Source organism: Oryzias latipes, chromosome 18 (genome assembly GCF_002234675.1).
Source record: "Oryzias latipes chromosome 18, ASM223467v1".
Lineage (NCBI taxonomy): Eukaryota > Metazoa > Chordata > Actinopteri > Beloniformes > Adrianichthyidae > Oryzias > Oryzias latipes.
The window spans coordinates 22,999,846-23,017,608 of NC_019876.2; the positions used below are offsets into that span (position 1 = coordinate 22,999,846).

Genomic DNA, 17,763 nt, shown 5'->3' on the forward strand with positions numbered 1-17,763 from the left:
AACGTGTATTAAAACTTTACAAGGTAAAAGCAAGGTAAGGAAGTGCAGCAGGTTTTTTTGTGTTGTAAGTTTTACTCATGTAAAAATCACTGCATTTGTCACTGTTTTAATCCACATTACTGTTGTAATACTGTAATTTCACCATTAGGTGTCAGTGTCAGTTTTACTGTTGTTGATTTTGTCCTACAAAGAGTTATGAGTGATTAATTAATAGCGAGAAACTCAACAGGTTATGGGCCCAGAGAACGCTGAAAAAGTTTTTTCACTGTATTTTGTGGATTAAACAGAGTTGTGAGTTTTTTGCTTTTCTCACAATGGAGGATAAGCTGTTTATAGACAAGCTGAGCGGACCGGAAAATTGGGCAACATGGAAGTTTCAAATGGAGCACTTGCTAAAGGCTAAAGGACTATGGGGCATGCTAACGGAGACGGACGTGTTAGCCGCAGATGCTAATGCTCAAGCACAAGCGGAGTTTACCAGACGGAGAGAGAAAGCATTCTCCACGTTAGTGCTGAACGTGAGTACACCCCAGCTTTACCTGGTAACAAGCTGCCAGACTCCCAAGGAAGCGTGGACTATGCTTAAAGGCCATTTTGAGAGAGACACATTGGCAAACAAACTGTTCCTTAAGAAAAAATATTTTCGATGTGAAATGAAGGAAGGATGTCAATTAAGTGAGCATCTGAAGCAAATGAAGGAACTGACTGATCAGCTAACAGCTATAGGAGCTGATATTAAAGAAGAAGATCAAATTGTGACACTTTTGGGTAGTCTGCCACCTAGTTATGCCACCATTGTCACTGCATTAGAGACAAAGATGGACAATTTGATGCTGCAATTTGTTCAACAAGCCTTAATAAATGAAGAGCAAAAGCGTTTAAATGCAAATGAAAGTTACAGCGGTGCTAGCTCAGGTGGTGGTGCATCAGCTATGTCATCTCAGTGTCGGGGAAGTGTACAGGAAAACTTCAGGACAGTAGGAGCGGAGAGACCAACCACATGGCGGTGTTATAAATGTGGAAAGGAAGGCCACATTAAACGTGACTGTCCGAGTTGGAAGTACAAGGCCAAAAAGAAGACTCATAAGGCTAAAAGCATGACATGTGATGATGCAGAAGGTGAAAGTGCTTTTGTCACCAAAGATGCAAATCCAACTGACACACCACAACAGTTTGAATGGTTGATAGATTCTGGTGCATCAAAGCACATGACATGTGATAACAACATTCTTCAAGATTACCAGCAGTTCACGGAAGCACAGTCTGTGAAGCTCGGTGACGGCAGGGTGGTTGATGCCCTGGGAATGGGAAACGTCAATTTGAAAATGACTTTCAAAATAAGTGATGTAAAAGACGTCACAATGTATGATGTGCTGTATGTTCCAAAGCTGTTGGGGAATTTATTTTCAGTGGGAGCAACCACCAAAAAAGGCAACACAGTGCAGTTCCGGAAGTCTCACTGTTACATACGTGGAAAAAATGGAACTCTTCAAGGAATGGGAACACGAAGAGCTGATGGACTTTATCAGCTGGATGTTAAAAAGGACTTACAAGTTTGTCATAATGCATCAGTAGCAGCCAGCTTATGGCACCAGCGGCTGGGCCACACTACCAAGCTAAAGGAACTAAAAGATCTGGTGAAAGGAGTGGACTTCTCCACAGAAACAGAGGTTTCTTTCTGTGAGGGATGTGTGGAAGGAAAACTGTCTAAGCAGCCACACAAGTCGATTGGAGGAATTCGTTCCAAACACAGAATGCAGCTGATTCATAGTGATGTCTGTGGTCCCATGCAGACTGAATCCATTGGTGGAACAAAATATTTTGTGATATTTATTGACGATTACTCCAGATGCTGAAAAGTGTACTTCCTGAAACACAAGAATGAGGTGTTAACCAAATTCAAAGAATTTGAAAGAACATTCACAAATGAATGTGGACAAGCTGTTGAAAGACTCAGAACATACAATGGGGGTGAGTACACATCAAGAGAGTTTCAAGAAAATTTGAAAGCTCAAGGCATCCAACATGAAGTGACTGTACCTCACTCACCACAGCAAAATGGTGTTGCAGAGAGGAAAAACAGGACTTTAGTTGAAGCAGCTAGAAGTATGCTTTCACATGCTAAGTTGCCAAAAACGTACTGGGCAGAAGCTGTAGCCACAGCAGCTTACATTCAAAACCGGCTGCCCACATCTGTACTGAAGCAGGAGACACCCTATGAGAGATGGTGTGGAAGAAAACCTGACATGAGTCACATGAGGGTGTTTGGATGCATTGCTTATGCACATATTCCAGATGAAAAAAGACAAAAACTGGACAAAAAGGCTCAGAAGCTTCGTTTTGTAGGCTATGCAAACAACGCTAAGGGTTATCGCCTATATGATGAAGAGAAAAGAAGGATTTTAATCCGCCGGGACGTCATTTTCAATGAAACAAACTTTGACTGGACAGAGGGAGCAGAAGAGCCCCACCCAGAGAATGAAGTAACTGTGGACACAAATGACATTGAAACAGAGAATGAAGCCACTGCTGAAGATGCTGTCAGAAAAAGTGACAGAATCAAAAAGGCTCCAAAGAGATATGGATACGACGAGTTTGCTGATGCAGTTGTTGTTGATCATCATGCAAATATGTTTTGTGTGACAGAGCCACTCACAATGAAAGAAGCTCTGATGAGTCCAAATGCAAAAGAATGGCAGGATGCAGCTGATTTGGAATATGAGTCGCTGCTCGAAAATGAGACGTGGGATCTAGTGGACTTACCAAAAGACAGAAAAGCTGTAGGTTCAAGATGGGTGTTCAAAGTCAAGCATCATAGTGATGGAAGAGTGGAGAGATACAAGTGCAGACTTGTCGCCAAAGGCTACTCACAGTTGTATGGTGCTGACTATGATGAGACATTTTCACCAGTGGTACGTTTCAGCTCTATTCGTACATTGCTGTCTTTTGCAAATCAAAACAATCTGCATGTTCATCAGATGGACGTTGTAACTGCATTTCTAAATGGACACTTGGAAGAAGAAATCTATATGGAGCAACCAGAAGGATACATCAAACCAGGACAGGAACACCTGGTGTGCAAACTAAAAAAATCAATCTATGGACTGAAGCAATCTCCTCGCTGCTGGAGCAAAGCTTTCACAGAGTTTATGATGGAACTTGGTTTTAAACAGAGCACATCAGATCCCTGTGTGTTTGTGAGATCAAGACAGGAGCTTGAGATCCTTGCAGTTTATGTGGATGATCTCATTCTGATAACAGAGTCAACTGAGAGCATGAACGAGTTGAAAGCAGCTCTCAAGAAGCGCTACAAGATGAAGGAGATGGGTGAGCTGTCCTACATCCTGGGCATCTCTGTGGTTCAAGAGAAAGAGAAGAAGTGTGTTTTTCTACATCAGAAGAATTATATTGAAGCCATACTTAAGAAATATGGGATGGAAAATGCTAATCCTGTAGCAACTCCTGCTGATACCAACGTGAAACTGAAAAAGAGTGATGGTGTTAGTAAACCAGTACACCAACAAAACTATCAGTCAATGGTGGGAAGTTTGCTGTATGCTTCAATAGCCACACGACCAGACATAGCTCAAGCTGTGAATGCTGTCTCAAAGTTCAATGCAGATCCCAATACTGCTCATCTGACTGCCGTGAAAAGGATTCTTCGATATTTGAAAGGGACAGTGAATCTTGTCCTTAAATATGAACAGTCAGACCCTGGATCTTTAATAGGATTTTCAGATGCGGATTGGGCTGGTGACCAAGATGACCGACGTTCGACAACAGGCAACATGTTTCTACTGAGTGGAGGAGCGGTGAGCTGGCTCAGCAAGAAACAGGCAACAGTTGCACTCTCAACAGCAGAAGCTGAATATGTTGCACTTAGTCAAGCTGCTCAAGAAGGGGTTTGGCTGAGACGTTTACTGGCTGATCTTGGAGTGGAGGATACGCCCACAGTGATCATGGAAGACAACCAAAGTGCCATCGCAATTGCAAAAAATCCAGTGGATCACTCCAGAACTAAGCATATAGACATTCGATATCACTACATCCGTGAATGTGAGCAAAATGGACAAATAAATCTACAATATTGTCCAACAGAAGATATGAAAGCAGATATCTTGACCAAGCCGTTGACAAAACAGAGGTTTGAAAGTCTCAGAGGAGAGATTGGACTTTGTTTTGTGTGAGAAAATAGTTAAATATTTTTTTGGACAGGTTACTACTGAATGTATCCATAAATATTTTGTTTTGTAAGAAAATGAATATGAAGATAAGAAATGTAAAAGAAAGGAGATAATTAAGGTTACGGGATACAGCAAATGAGGTTGAAGAAAGATATCTAGAATTTAAGTTTTTTCTTAAAAAGAAAATGTTATAATTTTTTTTTTTTTTTGAAGAGAAGAAAGAAGGGTTTGTCTTCAAGGTTCTGAATAATGTGAAATTAAGTGGGATTGTTGTAATACTGTAATTTCACCATTAGGTGTCAGTGTCAGTTTTACTGTTGTTGTTTTTGTCCTACAAAGAGTTAATAAATGAACGAGGTGACTCGTGTATGAAACTCAACAATTACATCCGCTGTTTCTTTTCTATTAAAGTCTCTAAAAGAAAGCCCCGCCCTGCTGGATTTGACATGCAAATTTCATCCAATCAGATCAACCAGAAACCCATTAGGGCCGCTCTGTACGTTTTGGAGAAAATGTAAGACTTTTATGTTCACCTTATGGTCGTGCCCCCAAGTGACAAAAACACCCCTGAACACCGCCCCCAAAGATACGAAAATGCCCCCTAAACACACTGAGCGCAAATCCAAGCAAGCGTGACAAGGAGAATTGACCACGCGGGATCACGGCTCAGTAAGGATTGCAGGCGTGCAGTTATAAAATGCGGGGTCGCTCGGTTAGAATTGCACCTGCACGGTTGTAACGTTCACTCACTCAGTTCATGAATACGCCCGCTCAGTTGTCTGTACGCCCTTTCACTTAATGGCAGAGATGAAATGCCATACTCTGTCCTCATTTAATCTGGTCCATTACTTACTTTCACTCATCTCCTGTCCTCCTTCCGGGTTCCAGCGTCTGGGTCTGTTAGCCTCGCTAGAGTCATGACACTATTCTCATATTTGTCTCAGCAGTTTCAGAAGTAGCAGAGCAAAGATGAAGCTGAGTTTGTTCCTGTTCATCCTTGTTGGTGAGTTGACCGTCAGCTGCTCTCTGATCATCTCCTTTTCTTTGACACAGTCACAGTGAAACAGAAAAAGTCTCATTTAGAAGAAGAAGAATGTTTGAATTTGATCAGATTGTTCGGAAGCAGATTTTTGTTTTTCTCTCAGATCCTTGTTGCATCATGACAAACCAGTTTCTCCAGTATCACTTCATTGATGAAGACAAGAGTTGGACTGAAGCCCAGCTCTACTGCAAAAACAATCACACTGACCTGGCCACAGTGAGCAGCATGGTAGACATGAACAGACTCAGGCAGCATTTAGGAAACAAGAAGGCCTGGATTGGTCTGCAGAGAAAAGCTAGCAGCAACAGAACGTGGCAATGGTCTCAGCCTGATGTGCAGTTCAATGAAAGCCGAGATAATGGATGGAATACAGACGAACCAAATGACAATGGCATAGAGAACTGTGGGACTTTAAACACCAACAAAAAGTGGGCGGACCTCTCCTGCAAATGTCAACAACCTTTTATCTGCTATGATGGTGAGAATGTGCAAGTGTCACTTCTAATGTAAAGCACTAAGAAGCTTGAAAATAATATAAACTTCTTCTATTCTTTATAAAACATTTTTGATAGAATTTGACAGGATTGTATGAATATTTGTTGCTTCCACAGAAACAAACTCTTCTCATGTTGTTTACGTTGAAGAGAGTCTGAACTGGGCTGATGCTCAGAGCTTCTGCAGGAACCGTCACACAGACCTGATTAGTGGACCAGAGCAGATGGAAAAGCTGGATGAGGGGAAGATGGAAAAGCTATTCCCAGGATCCAAGAATGATTTCATTTTCATCAGCCTATTTAGAGGCGCCTGGCAGTGGTCTGATGGGAGCAGCTTTTCCTTCAGGTTCTGGAATCTGCAGTATGATGATGAGAGAAAAGACAGCAGTTGTGCCATGATGAATGAGGGAGGAAGGTGGAGTTCTGAGAAATGTAGTGAAGAACATCCCTTCATCTGCTATGATGGTAAGAGGAGGTTGAAAGTGACAGATCAGTGGAGGTGGATGTTCAGCTGCTGTCTCTGCATGTTGAACATGTTGAAATGTTTTTTTACTCTCTAGAGTTTAGTTGATTTTGGTATCTCTGTCATGAAATTTATATTATTAAGTAAATGTCTAATTGTTTTTCCTTTTTTTATGTTGGGATTTTATCTATAGTTCAAAATGTTAATTTCCTAATTTGTCCTTTGGTCTTTTATTACTCAGAATTTTGTTAAGTCAGTTTTTAAAAGGACGAGATGTTAAGAACAGTCTCTTTTTGCTTTTATCTCATTCAGTTTCAGGAAACACATTTTTCACTTACATGTTTTTTTCGTTTCAAACATATTCGGCAATCAGAAGCAGAAGACAGATTAATTTACTACAAAATTAGGATTTGTGTCTGAAGTCTGAACTGTTTCTCCTCTTTATCTTTACACAATTCTTTTTTTGCCAGTGAGTCACACCCCAACACCTTATGTCAAGCTACACCTGCACTCTGGGGTTCTGGTTCTGGGTCAGTGATGAGGTGGTCCACTACAAGAACTGGGCTTCACCTGAACAGGTGAATGAGTGTGACATGTCAGGAGCCATGGAGACAGGAGGAGAACACAAGTGGTTCAAGAAAAATGATGAGGAGAAGTTCAACTTTTTCTGTTCCACATCTTAAAGCTGTTGTTAGTGTCATGAATTGTCTCTTGGTTTTGTTTTATTATGTTTTTCTAATGCTTCTTTCTTGCAGGTTAGCTGTGGCTTCCTTCTGAGTCGGTCAAACTTGCCTGCAATCAGTAATGATGGTTTTTGTAGTTAAGCAGGTTTCTTTCTGTGTTCCATACCACTGCGTTTTATGTGTTCTGCTATGAGCTTGTCTTTCTTAGGACAATGAATGTCTTTTTTGGCCATGTCAGAGTCCTTCCTGCATCTGGGCTTCAACCTGTTTGCGTTATCATAACAGTTAAAGTTTGTTTTTTCAGACAAATTAGACATTTCTTTGTTAAAAGCTGAATTTCAGTAGAACCTCTATGGTTCCTCTACATTAAAATGAAGAACTCTAGATCTTGTCATGTTCCTAATGGTGAACAGGAAAACTGTATTCTCCTTTTTGTTATCCACATGAAGGTCTTGTCAGAATGTTTCCTTTTTATTTGGTTTCATACATGAAAGATGCTTTTTCTTTCTCTGCATATATAGATACTGTACTCCGTGATGTCATTGTACAAACATGGTCAACTCAGAATGTTTTCATTTTCATTTTTCATGTTATTTGTGCTAATGTTTTAAGAACTACCAAATCAAAGAACTACAAACATGTGGGGAAACTAACCCAATCTGTTACTGAAGACCATTAGATGACCTGCAATTAAAAGTCGTCATAGACATGATCCGTGTTCGTTTTGTTCATGTGTTCGTCCTGATATCACCTGTCTGTTTTGTTCTTCCTACTTACTTTATCAACAAACATTACAGAGCAAAACACCGTAGAGTAGAAGTAGTTTTATTGTCCAGAAAAAGTTGTTTAATTTTGTTTGTCAGGTTGCAAAAAACTTATTTACCGGCAGTTTTTCAAAACATATGATCCACCATTCCTGATGTTGATTTATGTGAAGCTGCAAAGGCAGGTAGGGGCCAACAATAAAGTACACAGAAACACCCCAGGTGTGGATTTAGATCATAAATCTTTATCTGAATGTTAAGGATTACTTTTCACCTTTTCTTTTAGATAATTTAAATTATTTTAAATTGATAAATCAAGTTTATTTTGTCCTTTAGAGTAGCATCACAGGCATCAACAGAGTGGCTAACTGCTTCCCATGTACAGATCAATATGCAAAGGTTAGATTCTCAATTGCAGTTATAAATTATCAGGTTTTTCTGTATTTTGTCTGATCAACTATTGCTTTACTTAAATTTTTCAGGTTTTAGCCTCATGTATCTAGCTATTCATCATCATCTGGTCATCAAAAGTTGTAATTTTATTGTTGTTGTTTTTTTTTATCTTTAGACTTTAAGTGTGACTGCAATTTTACTTTGTTCACTCAGACTACAACAAACCCATTTTGTATAGTTCTCCTTGCAACAGTGAGTCTTGGAAAACTTAACGCCAAACAGCTTGTTTTCATAAGTCTTTATTACAACATAGAAATGTGATGTTTTTGTATTCAATATTTAAAAGGCCTATATCAGGAAAAACCTACTTTTTGAGATTTATAATATTCATTTTTCACCATAAACAACCCAAAAGCAATATTTTCATCCAGTCATGCATGTCAGTCATGAAATGGGGGGGCCCCCACAAGGAGCGAAAGCCGGCGCCTCAGAGATAGAGCTATCGAGCTGTGAAAATAACTCATATTTCATTAAAGGTCAAATATAATAATATATACGGATATAGCTTACTATGAAAAGCTTGACAAGCATGACGTGGGTCCTTTTTTTTGCCAAATTAACAACTTTCTACTGTATAATTGTTTGCTTGTCAACTTTGGGTTGAATTTTCTTTTTTTTTGTTCTCTTACAGCCTTTGGATGCAACCAGTGGATCCACAGGTATTGACTTCACTGCCACAGGGTCCCCATCCATCTGTTTTAAAAATATATATATTTTTACAATAAAAGACTTCTGTTGACAGATCATTTCCAGGTGTCTTTTTAGTAAGAAGGAGTCGGGATAAAAGACTGTTCCCCATTCGTGATTCCATTAAAGAAATAAGCGGAATGAACTTTTGTTTGCTGCCCGAAAGTCCAACTAAAACTCCCAAATTTAAAGCAGCATTTCTCCTAGCAGGACAAGAAAAACAAACCAATCAGCATTGAAGACAATGCTGAACATGAAGAGGTATAGTTTACTTTACTAATGTTAACAGTGAGGCCCAGAAAGCTGGATATTAGAAAACAATTCCCATCAGAACACGGATTTCTCCTCAAAGCATTCCCTCAATGCAAAGCCTTACTGGAGAGTGGTTGCTGTACAAAGCTTCAGGTGAGAATCTATATTTCTAGAAATATGTTTGACGTTGTTTTGTAATATGTTAGTCCTTCTGTTGTGAGGGTTGTAGAACACATTAAGTTCAGTAGTTGAGCAGAAAAAACATTTTAGCTGTTTTCCTCTATGCAAGGTCACTGAAAACAGACAGCTGGGATCTACAGAATTCTTAGACAGGAAAAATTGGATAGGGAACCCATTCCAACAGATGCTGCAGAATTTCAAAAGATGACAACATCTGATGGTAAAACCTGTGGCAAGACAATACCTCTTCAGCTACTTGTTTTTCACAGATAAAACATTTCCTGTAGTTTTTCACCATGTGTGCACTCACTGCAGGAGGGACTTTGGCCCACTTCTTCACACATATCTTCTCGGTCGATCAGGTTTCTTGTCTGATGTTGAGAAACACGGAGTTCAAGCTCCATCCAAAGTTTTTCTATTGAGTTGAGATCTGGAGACTGGAGGCCACTCCAGACCCCTGACATCCTTCTTACTCCTTGGTTATCCTGGTTGCATGTGTGCTTGTAAGAAAGTGGCATTTGTTACCTTTCTGTTCACCATGTGTCCACTTCTGTTTACCTGTTTCTTGTACATGTATTTCTGTTCTAATTGCCTACTTCCTCCTCAGGCCATGATTGGACAAATGTTTGTTAAGCTGCAACTGCAGTAATGTGCAGTGAGGTTGCTGCCTGCTGAGGCACTGACTCCTCTGTATTCAGATTTACAATGAAAGAACTTAATATTTCAGCATTCATTCAACAGCAGCTAACAGCTTATAAAATATACACAAGAAAGAAATTGTCCTACAGAGAACATTTTTTTATAGACAAATGGAACACTCTTCTTGTGCATAAATTATTCATATGTACTGTAGACAAATAAAAGTATACAGATGTGTTCAGCACACATTTGACCCTCAGAAACTATTTCTGGTATTTTTCCAATTTCAAATTCTGATGTTTTAATCAGTGTTATCAAATGTTGTCTGTGAAAATGATCATAAAAATAAAATAAATGATTTTTTTTCTACTTACTCCCATATTTTAAAAAAAATTACATTGAAAACCATGTTTGGCCTTACTTTTTGAGTCTGTCCTCCAATCATTCTGCACAAAAATCTCTATGATCTGTTGTAAAGTCTTCCTTATTTTCTTTTAGTTTATATGAGTTTCTCCCTCTCAATAGAGAAAGACTTTCTTAGTCTGTTTCTGCGGCAGCAGTGTAGCTACAAAGCAGCTGTCAGCTCACGTCTGCCCCCTGCTGGTGAGGCTCGCCTTACCTGAAGCCCTTTCTGCAGGCCTACAGCAGTGCTTCCACCACACGTCTCTGTTAACCCTTGTGCTATCTTAGATGACCCCACCCTTACATTGACGTGTTCTCCCTACCGTGACAAAGGTGGATAAAGGTGGAAAGATTTCATGTAATCCATGGACACCAGTGAAGATCACAAATCATTGAAGAAAAAAGGTTCAGAGCACTGTCTAGTGGGTCCAGATGACCCCACTCCCAATAAAGTGCCTAGGATAGCACAAGGGTCACGATTAAGTCCTGCCATCAGACATGAGGCACAGCACCTCAGAGCCAGATTCAGCTCCATCTGTGATCGCACAACACTCAAATTCTTCAATTTTAACCTCAGAAATTGTGGAATACGTTTTGAGTTGACTGAAAATGTATATTTAACACAGATCAGTGGAAAACAATATTTACTTGATTTACCTTTTTCCATTTTTGCACGATTATGACCTCACGTCACTGCTTGGCAGCCATTTTGAATAATCAAATGGATCAATTTTGATTGACATGGTTGTTTGGTTAATGTTTAAAAAACAACAACACCCCTTTTGTGTTGGTTTGAAACAATTGAAGTGAAGCTATACAAACAGAGAGGTTTGTTTAGTGGGGAGATGTTGGATGTGAATGGAGTTGAGCCAGCATATTGGGACCATGCTGGCTGGTGAACATAAAACCCTTTAACTCTGAAAAGACTCAGGCTGTGTCCGAATTACCGCCCTAACCCCTAACTACTAAAACCCTATATAGTGCGGCACTATATAGTTCTCTATATAGTTCTCTGAATTTTAATAGCAATTCGGACACCCGTGCTCACTACTTTTCTCTTTCGGGTGTTTTCATATGGCGCTTGGCACGAAAACAAAGTGGCGCATTACCGCCACCACCTGGTCTGGAGGCAAACTACTATTTAACCTATTTTCCAAAGTAAAAGCAAAAATATATATAAACATTTTACGAAGACTATTTATGAATCTGCTGTGTTCTGATGATGTAAAATTGGACTGATTTATAAATAATAAAATTACAAACACATTGGTGTGGATTTAATGAATTTGTTCAGAAATAAAGCGGCAAGTTTAGAAGTCCACGGCAATGTTTATATTTATTTTCGCGCCGCTAAACCCTTTACTGTCTCGTGCGAGGAGGCATTTCTTTTTGTTCCACTTTCTGAAAATGGCGAATATCAATCTGGCCGTTTTCCTGTTGGCAATAATTCGATTGTTTTTTGTAAGATCAGTCCAAAAACGAGCTGATCTGCTACATAAGGTGGCACGGAGGAGAACCAGGCGTCTCACATCGGCAAGGAGAAGCAGACGTCTCATATTCACAAGAGTTCCTCTGGCAGCCCTAGCCAGACATGAACAACTGGTGAGTTAAACTTTAGCATTTGGGGGTATACCATCTACAGAGAAAGTTATGTTTTTTTTCCAGAGTCAAACCATATTAGCCTTCAACACAAAGTATTCTATAGCAGTTTATTTAGAAAAAAGATTTACAACACACTTGTTTTATACAAAAATTAATATGAAAACCCAAAAACCCAGCCAAAAAACTTGAGATTTTCCAGCATTCAAAAACACTTTATAAACAAAATTTAAGATATCAGAATAAATAAAAACATTCAAAAACTGAGATTTAATTTTAAAAATTAAATAATGTTCTATTTTACAGGGTCTTCCGTGTATCTACTGCCTTCCCAACATAAAGGTGCCCGTCCTGGCCAACTACGCTGATGGTCAGTCTGACACAAGACAGGATTTTCGGTTGACCCGCAGGACCATCAATCATCTGGTGGAGCAGCTTCGGGTTCCTCACAATCAGGGGTGGGCACAGGAGACTGAGGTCCTGGTGTTCCTTTTCTGGCTGGGCTGTGGCACATCTTACCGTGTGGTAGCCAGGGCCTTTGATATGCCACGGTCCACTGTAAGTGACATTGTCCACAGGACGGCAGACCGCATCCTCCAGCTGATGCGCAGGGTCATCCGGCTTCCCAGTAGGGCTGAACTGCCATTAGTCGCCTCTGGATTTGAGCAGCTCGCTGGGTCTGCTGCTTTCCAAAAGGTCGTGGGGAGCATTGATGGCTGCCACATAAGAATCAAGGCTCCAAAAGAAGATCCAGCTTCTTATTTTAACAGGAAGCTTTTTTATTCAATTCAGATGCAGGCTGTTTGCGACTCGAATGCCAAATTTTTAGACATCTTTGTTGGTTATCCTGGATCGGTCCATGATTCACGGGTTCTGCGCAACAGCCCAATTTACACCAATAAAACATACCCACCTGAAGGATACATCCTTTTAGGTGATGGTGGGTATCCCTGCATTGCGCAACCCATCACGCTGCTGACACCCTACAGGGAACCCCTAAGAAATGCGGTTGAGGCCCGATACAACCGGCACCACGCCAAGGCACGCTCTGTGGTGGAAAGAGCCTTTGGAATGATGAAGACGAGGTGGAGAGCCATATTTCTGGGGGCGTTGGAAGTTAAATCAAAATTTGCCGTCAAAATCATTGCCTGCAGCGCCATCCTGCACAATATGTGCATCAGTGAAGGGGACTGGTTGGAGCCCACAGTTGAGCCACAGCAGGACAACGCCAGGAACCAGCAGGACGAGCAGAGTGGAATCCGTCTGCGAGGCCAAATCTCTGGTTTCCTGTCAGCTCCAACTGGGCCACAAATGGCTCTAGAAGAACATGATTATTGTTAAGATGTATAAAAAAAGGGCTTAAATATAAGATGAAATTGTAAATAGTTACCTTGGATGTTTAGGAGATTGTTGATGTTTTTGAGATTGTTAAAAATGGCTCAGGTTTAAATAATACTTGTTAATAATTCATTTCTGTTCATGAATTTATTAAACATATTGGAACAATACAAAACAACATTAAATTTTTTCTACAATCTTTTCTAGAATAAGTAAGAGTCTTTCTTGTCTCTCTTCCTCTCTTCTGGCCCTTTCCTCATCTCTTCTGGCCCTTTCCTCCTCTCTTGCGGCCCTTTCCTCCTCTCTTGCGGCTCTTTCCTCCTCTCTGCTCTCGGCCTTTCCTAAAATTTGGAAAAGGCTGCCCCGCCGTGGCCTCTTAGCTGGCGGCGGCGGCGGCCGCTCCTCCTCCTCCTCCTCCTCCTCCTCCTCCTCCTCCTCCTCCTCCTCCTCCTCCTCCTCCTCCTCCTCCTCCTCCTCCTCCTCCTCCTCCTCCTCCTCCTCCTCCTCCTCCTCCTCCTCCTCCTCCTCCTCCTCCTCCTCCTCCTCCTCCTCCTCCTCCTCCTCCTCCTCCTCCTCCTCCTCCTCCTCCTCCTCCTCCTCCTCCTCCTCCTCCTCCTCCTCCTCCTCCTCCTCCTCCTCCTCCTCCTCCTCCTCCTCCTCCTCCTCCTCCTCCTCCTCCTCCTCCTCCTCCTCCTCCTCCTCCTCCTCCTCCTCCTCCTCCTCCTCCTCCTCCTCCTCCTCCTCCTCCTCCTCCTCCTCCTCCTCCTCCTCCTCCCTCCTCCTCCTCCTCCTCCTCCTCCTCCTCCTCCTCCTCCTCCCCTGCCTGCTCCTGCTGTTGTTGGACTGAGGCAGAGGATGCCCCAGAGGATGTGGAAGGGGGCTCCCAGCATGAGGCAATGAGGCATGGAGGCCTAACAGATGCCCTGTTGCCTATTGCCTCATGCATCAAGGAGAACCACTTCCATGATGCTGCTGAAGCTTCCCCTGCCTCAGTGCCACTGCCGGTGGGAGGCCTTAAAAGTTCCTTGAAATACCAAAAGGACACTTGTGAAAAAATATCTTAATTAAATTTACACAGACATTTCTATGCCTTTATTTCTTCACAAACCTTGTATGTTTTCTTTAGGTTCTCCCATTTTTTTGCAGCTCTGGCTGGACTAATAAATTCTGTCAGCCCCAATTCCTGTATCACTGCTCTAAATACAAGGTAACAAAAACCTTTACCAGAAATCACAACAATTAACACTTTAATGGTAAATGAATAGAAATCTGAGCTGTATCTCACTCCCATCCGGCAGCTGAAGCGAATCTTTTGCCTGAAAACAGGCTCTCCTTCTCCATCCGCAGGCGGATCAATTTATCCACATCCTCGTCTGTCCCTGCATATGTAAAAAAAATGAAAAAACGCGTTAATAACTAATAACTGTGGTTAGAACTCATCCTTTTTGGATGTACGACTAGCTCCTGTGTTTGTTTTTAGCCTTCAACGCTAGTTAGCGTTAGCTTTAGCATTACCGAAATCGATTAGCTTCAAAATAATAATGTCGATTGAGGAATATAACATATTAAACATGTCATATAATATATATACAAATATATTTGACTACGAATACTTGCTACTTCTTTAAATACTTACATTTATAAGTCATTTTCTTCGCGCCACCGTGCGCCATTTTCGGATCCATCAAACGCAATGTATTGTGGGTCAGACGCAGTGTATTGTGGGTCAGACGCAATGCATTCTGGTATGAACGCAGTGCATTCTGGGCAATATTCGCCGATCGAGTGAGCATCGATCCACACTGGTTTTTCGTAGAGAATTCTGGGAAATTTCTAGTGCACATGATTTTTGAACTGTAGATTCGGACAGCACTACAAAATGGCGACCGCACTATATAGTGCACTATATAGGGGTTAGGGCGGTAATTCGGACACAGCCTCAGACTTGTCACTGTAGCACAGCTGCTTTCTGCCCCTCTGTTACAAGTGCTGTCAGAAGTGGGATTCAATCTGTCCTAAGTGGCAAACATGATGGGAGCCATAAGCTCAGCAGACAGATTGGAGGAGCTGGCAGAACTGTTGAAAACCTTAGTCCAGTCTCAAGCAGTCAGAGACCAGAAGCTGGAAAAGAAGAGACAAGTGAAAGGGGAAGGGCTCAAGGGGAAACCTTCCACCGCCAAATTTTGATGTTCCATAAGATGCAGGAAACTTGAGTAGCAAGGGTAGACTGACTGTTTTATTTGCATGCTTATTTGTTTTGAACTTCACCAATTCCTGATCATTTTTATATATATTTTACAAAATGTTAATTTTGTTCGTAATCAGGATGTGTATTTTTTTTAAACTCGAGTGCTAAGACCTGTACCTTCGCTTTAAGAGAATTTTCTAGTTGTTTGTGCACCACCCTCTTCCTCTCAGTTTTTGCTGAGACGATGTCATGCTTTTGTTCTCTGCTTGCATTTTGGATTTATTTTGTGGTTTGCAGCTAAAAATGCAACAGAAAATGTGTTCAATTGCAACTGTAACTGTGTTGGTGAATATGTATTAGTTTCAGTAAACCGCAAACTTTGCAGAAATGTTAGAAGTTTGTAGAAGACACATGTGACAGGTTTCCCGTTTTTTTGCTCAACAGGATACAACTGAGAGGAGGATACTGCGACCCCATGTGTTTGACCAGGGAACTGTATGAGGTGCCGTGTAGGACATTACTTAGAATTAGCATTCATAAACACATATGAAATCTCTCCCACACACTAGTGAAATCTCTCACACACACTAGTGAAATGCTTGTATACATACAACTGAAAATATATTCATTCACATACACATGTGAAATCTCTCACATACACATGTGAAAATCCTCTCACACACACTACCGAAAATCCTCTTACACACACTACTCAAAATCATCTCACACAGTACTGAAAATTTCGATAGAAACGGAAGGCATTTCAGTAGAAACGGAAGTTGGCTGACTATCGCGAGATTTAACGGCAGCCAAAACGTTGCTATGGTGATGTGTATCGGCAGCCTAAAACAACTCGGACCAAAGTAACAACTTTAAACCATAATAAACTGGCTAAGGCAGATTGTTTGCACCTGAGGGAAAACATTGTCTGGGTGACATTTTTGTTTTTCTTTTATACATTTTCATTTTCGACTTCCACAGTCCACTCCGCGTCATGAGCGGGCTCAGCGGACTGCTCCACCAACACATCCATGTTCTAAGATACATGTGCAGATGACACTTACAATGAACAGTCATACCTAAAGGCTTAGAAAAAGGTAAAAAAATGCGCCTGTAATCGCAGCTACAGTTGCAAAACGTCCTGGAATCTTTTACTACATTATCGCGCTGATACTGATTATACCGTAACTGGAGATAGTACCCTGTTAACTACACAGCTGTCAAAACACGGGCTGTGTCCGAATTCCTACCCTAATCCCTAACTACTAAAACCCTATAGAGTGCAGCACTATATAGTTCTCTGAATTTTAAAAGCCATTCGGACACCCATCCTCACTACTTTCTTCTTTCGGGTTTTGTTCATAAGGCGCTTGACACGAAAAACAAAGTGGTGCATTACCACCACCACCTGGTCTGGAGGCAAACTACTTCTATTTAACGCGGAGAATGACACCTATTTGTCAAAGTAAAAACATAATAAATATAACATTTAACGAAGACTATTTACAAATCTGCTGTGTTCTGATCATGGAAAACGTGTCTGATTTATAAATAATTGAATTACAAACACTTTGGTGTTGATTTAATGTATTTGTTCATAAATAAACCCCCAAGTTATTAGTCCATGCCAATATTTATTTTTTATTTTTGTGCCGCTGAACGATTTTTGCAAGGAGGCATTTTTTTCTGTAGTTTTCTTCCACCTTACTGAAAATGGCTTTGAATCTGTCCGTGTTCCTGGCAATATTTCAACTGTTTTTCATGAGATCAAACCGAAAACGAGCAGATATGCAGCATCACACGACAGCAAGGGGAAGGAGACGTCTCAGAAGATTTCCTGTGGATGCCCTGACCAGAAATGAACAACTTGTGAGTTAAACTTAAAGTTGTTTTTTTACTTAAACTTAAGCATTTGTTACTAATCGTGCTCAAGGTTACACAGTCTGCTGGGTAAGAGTTTAACATTCCTTTCTCCAACATTGGATTATGAGTTGTATAGTTTAATTACATGAAGCACTTGTGAGTTCAAAGTTTAGTATTTTTTATTCAGAGTCAAACCATATCACTTGTTTTATACAAGAATACTTTCATTTTTAAACATTTAAATGAAAATCCAAAAACCCAGCCAAAGAAAAAAACACGAGATTTTCACGCATTCATAAATACTTCATAAACTAAAATGTAAGACATCAAAATTAATAGAAACATTCAAAAAATGAGATTTTATTTCCTCAATGAAATAATTAATATTCTATCTTTAGAGTCTTCCACGTCTCTACTGCCCTTTACGCTGACGGTCAGTCTGACAGAAGACCGGATTTTCGGTTGACCCGCAGGACCATCGAGAATCTGGTGGAGCAGCTTTGGATTCCTCACACTCTGGGGGGGGCACAGG

The 17,763-nt window shown here is 40.8% G+C and overlaps 1 protein-coding gene across 1 annotated transcript; it reads left to right on the forward strand.

The window, feature by feature from the left end:
* Positions 1-11,610: 11,610 nt before the first annotated feature.
* Positions 11,611-13,183, forward strand: LOC111949238 (putative nuclease HARBI1). Its single transcript, XM_023965942.1, has 2 exons — positions 11,611-11,845; positions 12,149-13,183. The coding sequence occupies exons 1-2, from the start codon at positions 11,651-11,653 to the stop codon at positions 13,181-13,183; spliced, it is 1,230 nt and encodes a 409-aa protein (XP_023821710.1). The 5' UTR covers positions 11,611-11,650.
* Positions 13,184-17,763: the final 4,580 nt, after the last annotated feature.

Bases quoted from the DNA above. Each gene is read 5' to 3' on its own strand.
- LOC111949238 (XM_023965942.1), top strand. From the start codon at position 11,651: ATGGCGAATATCAATCTGGCCGTTTTCCTGTTGGCAATAATTCGATTG. The intron at 11,846-12,148 runs GTGAGTTAAACT...TCTATTTTACAG, and splicing joins TAGCCAGACATGAACAACTG to GGTCTTCCGTGTATCTACTG.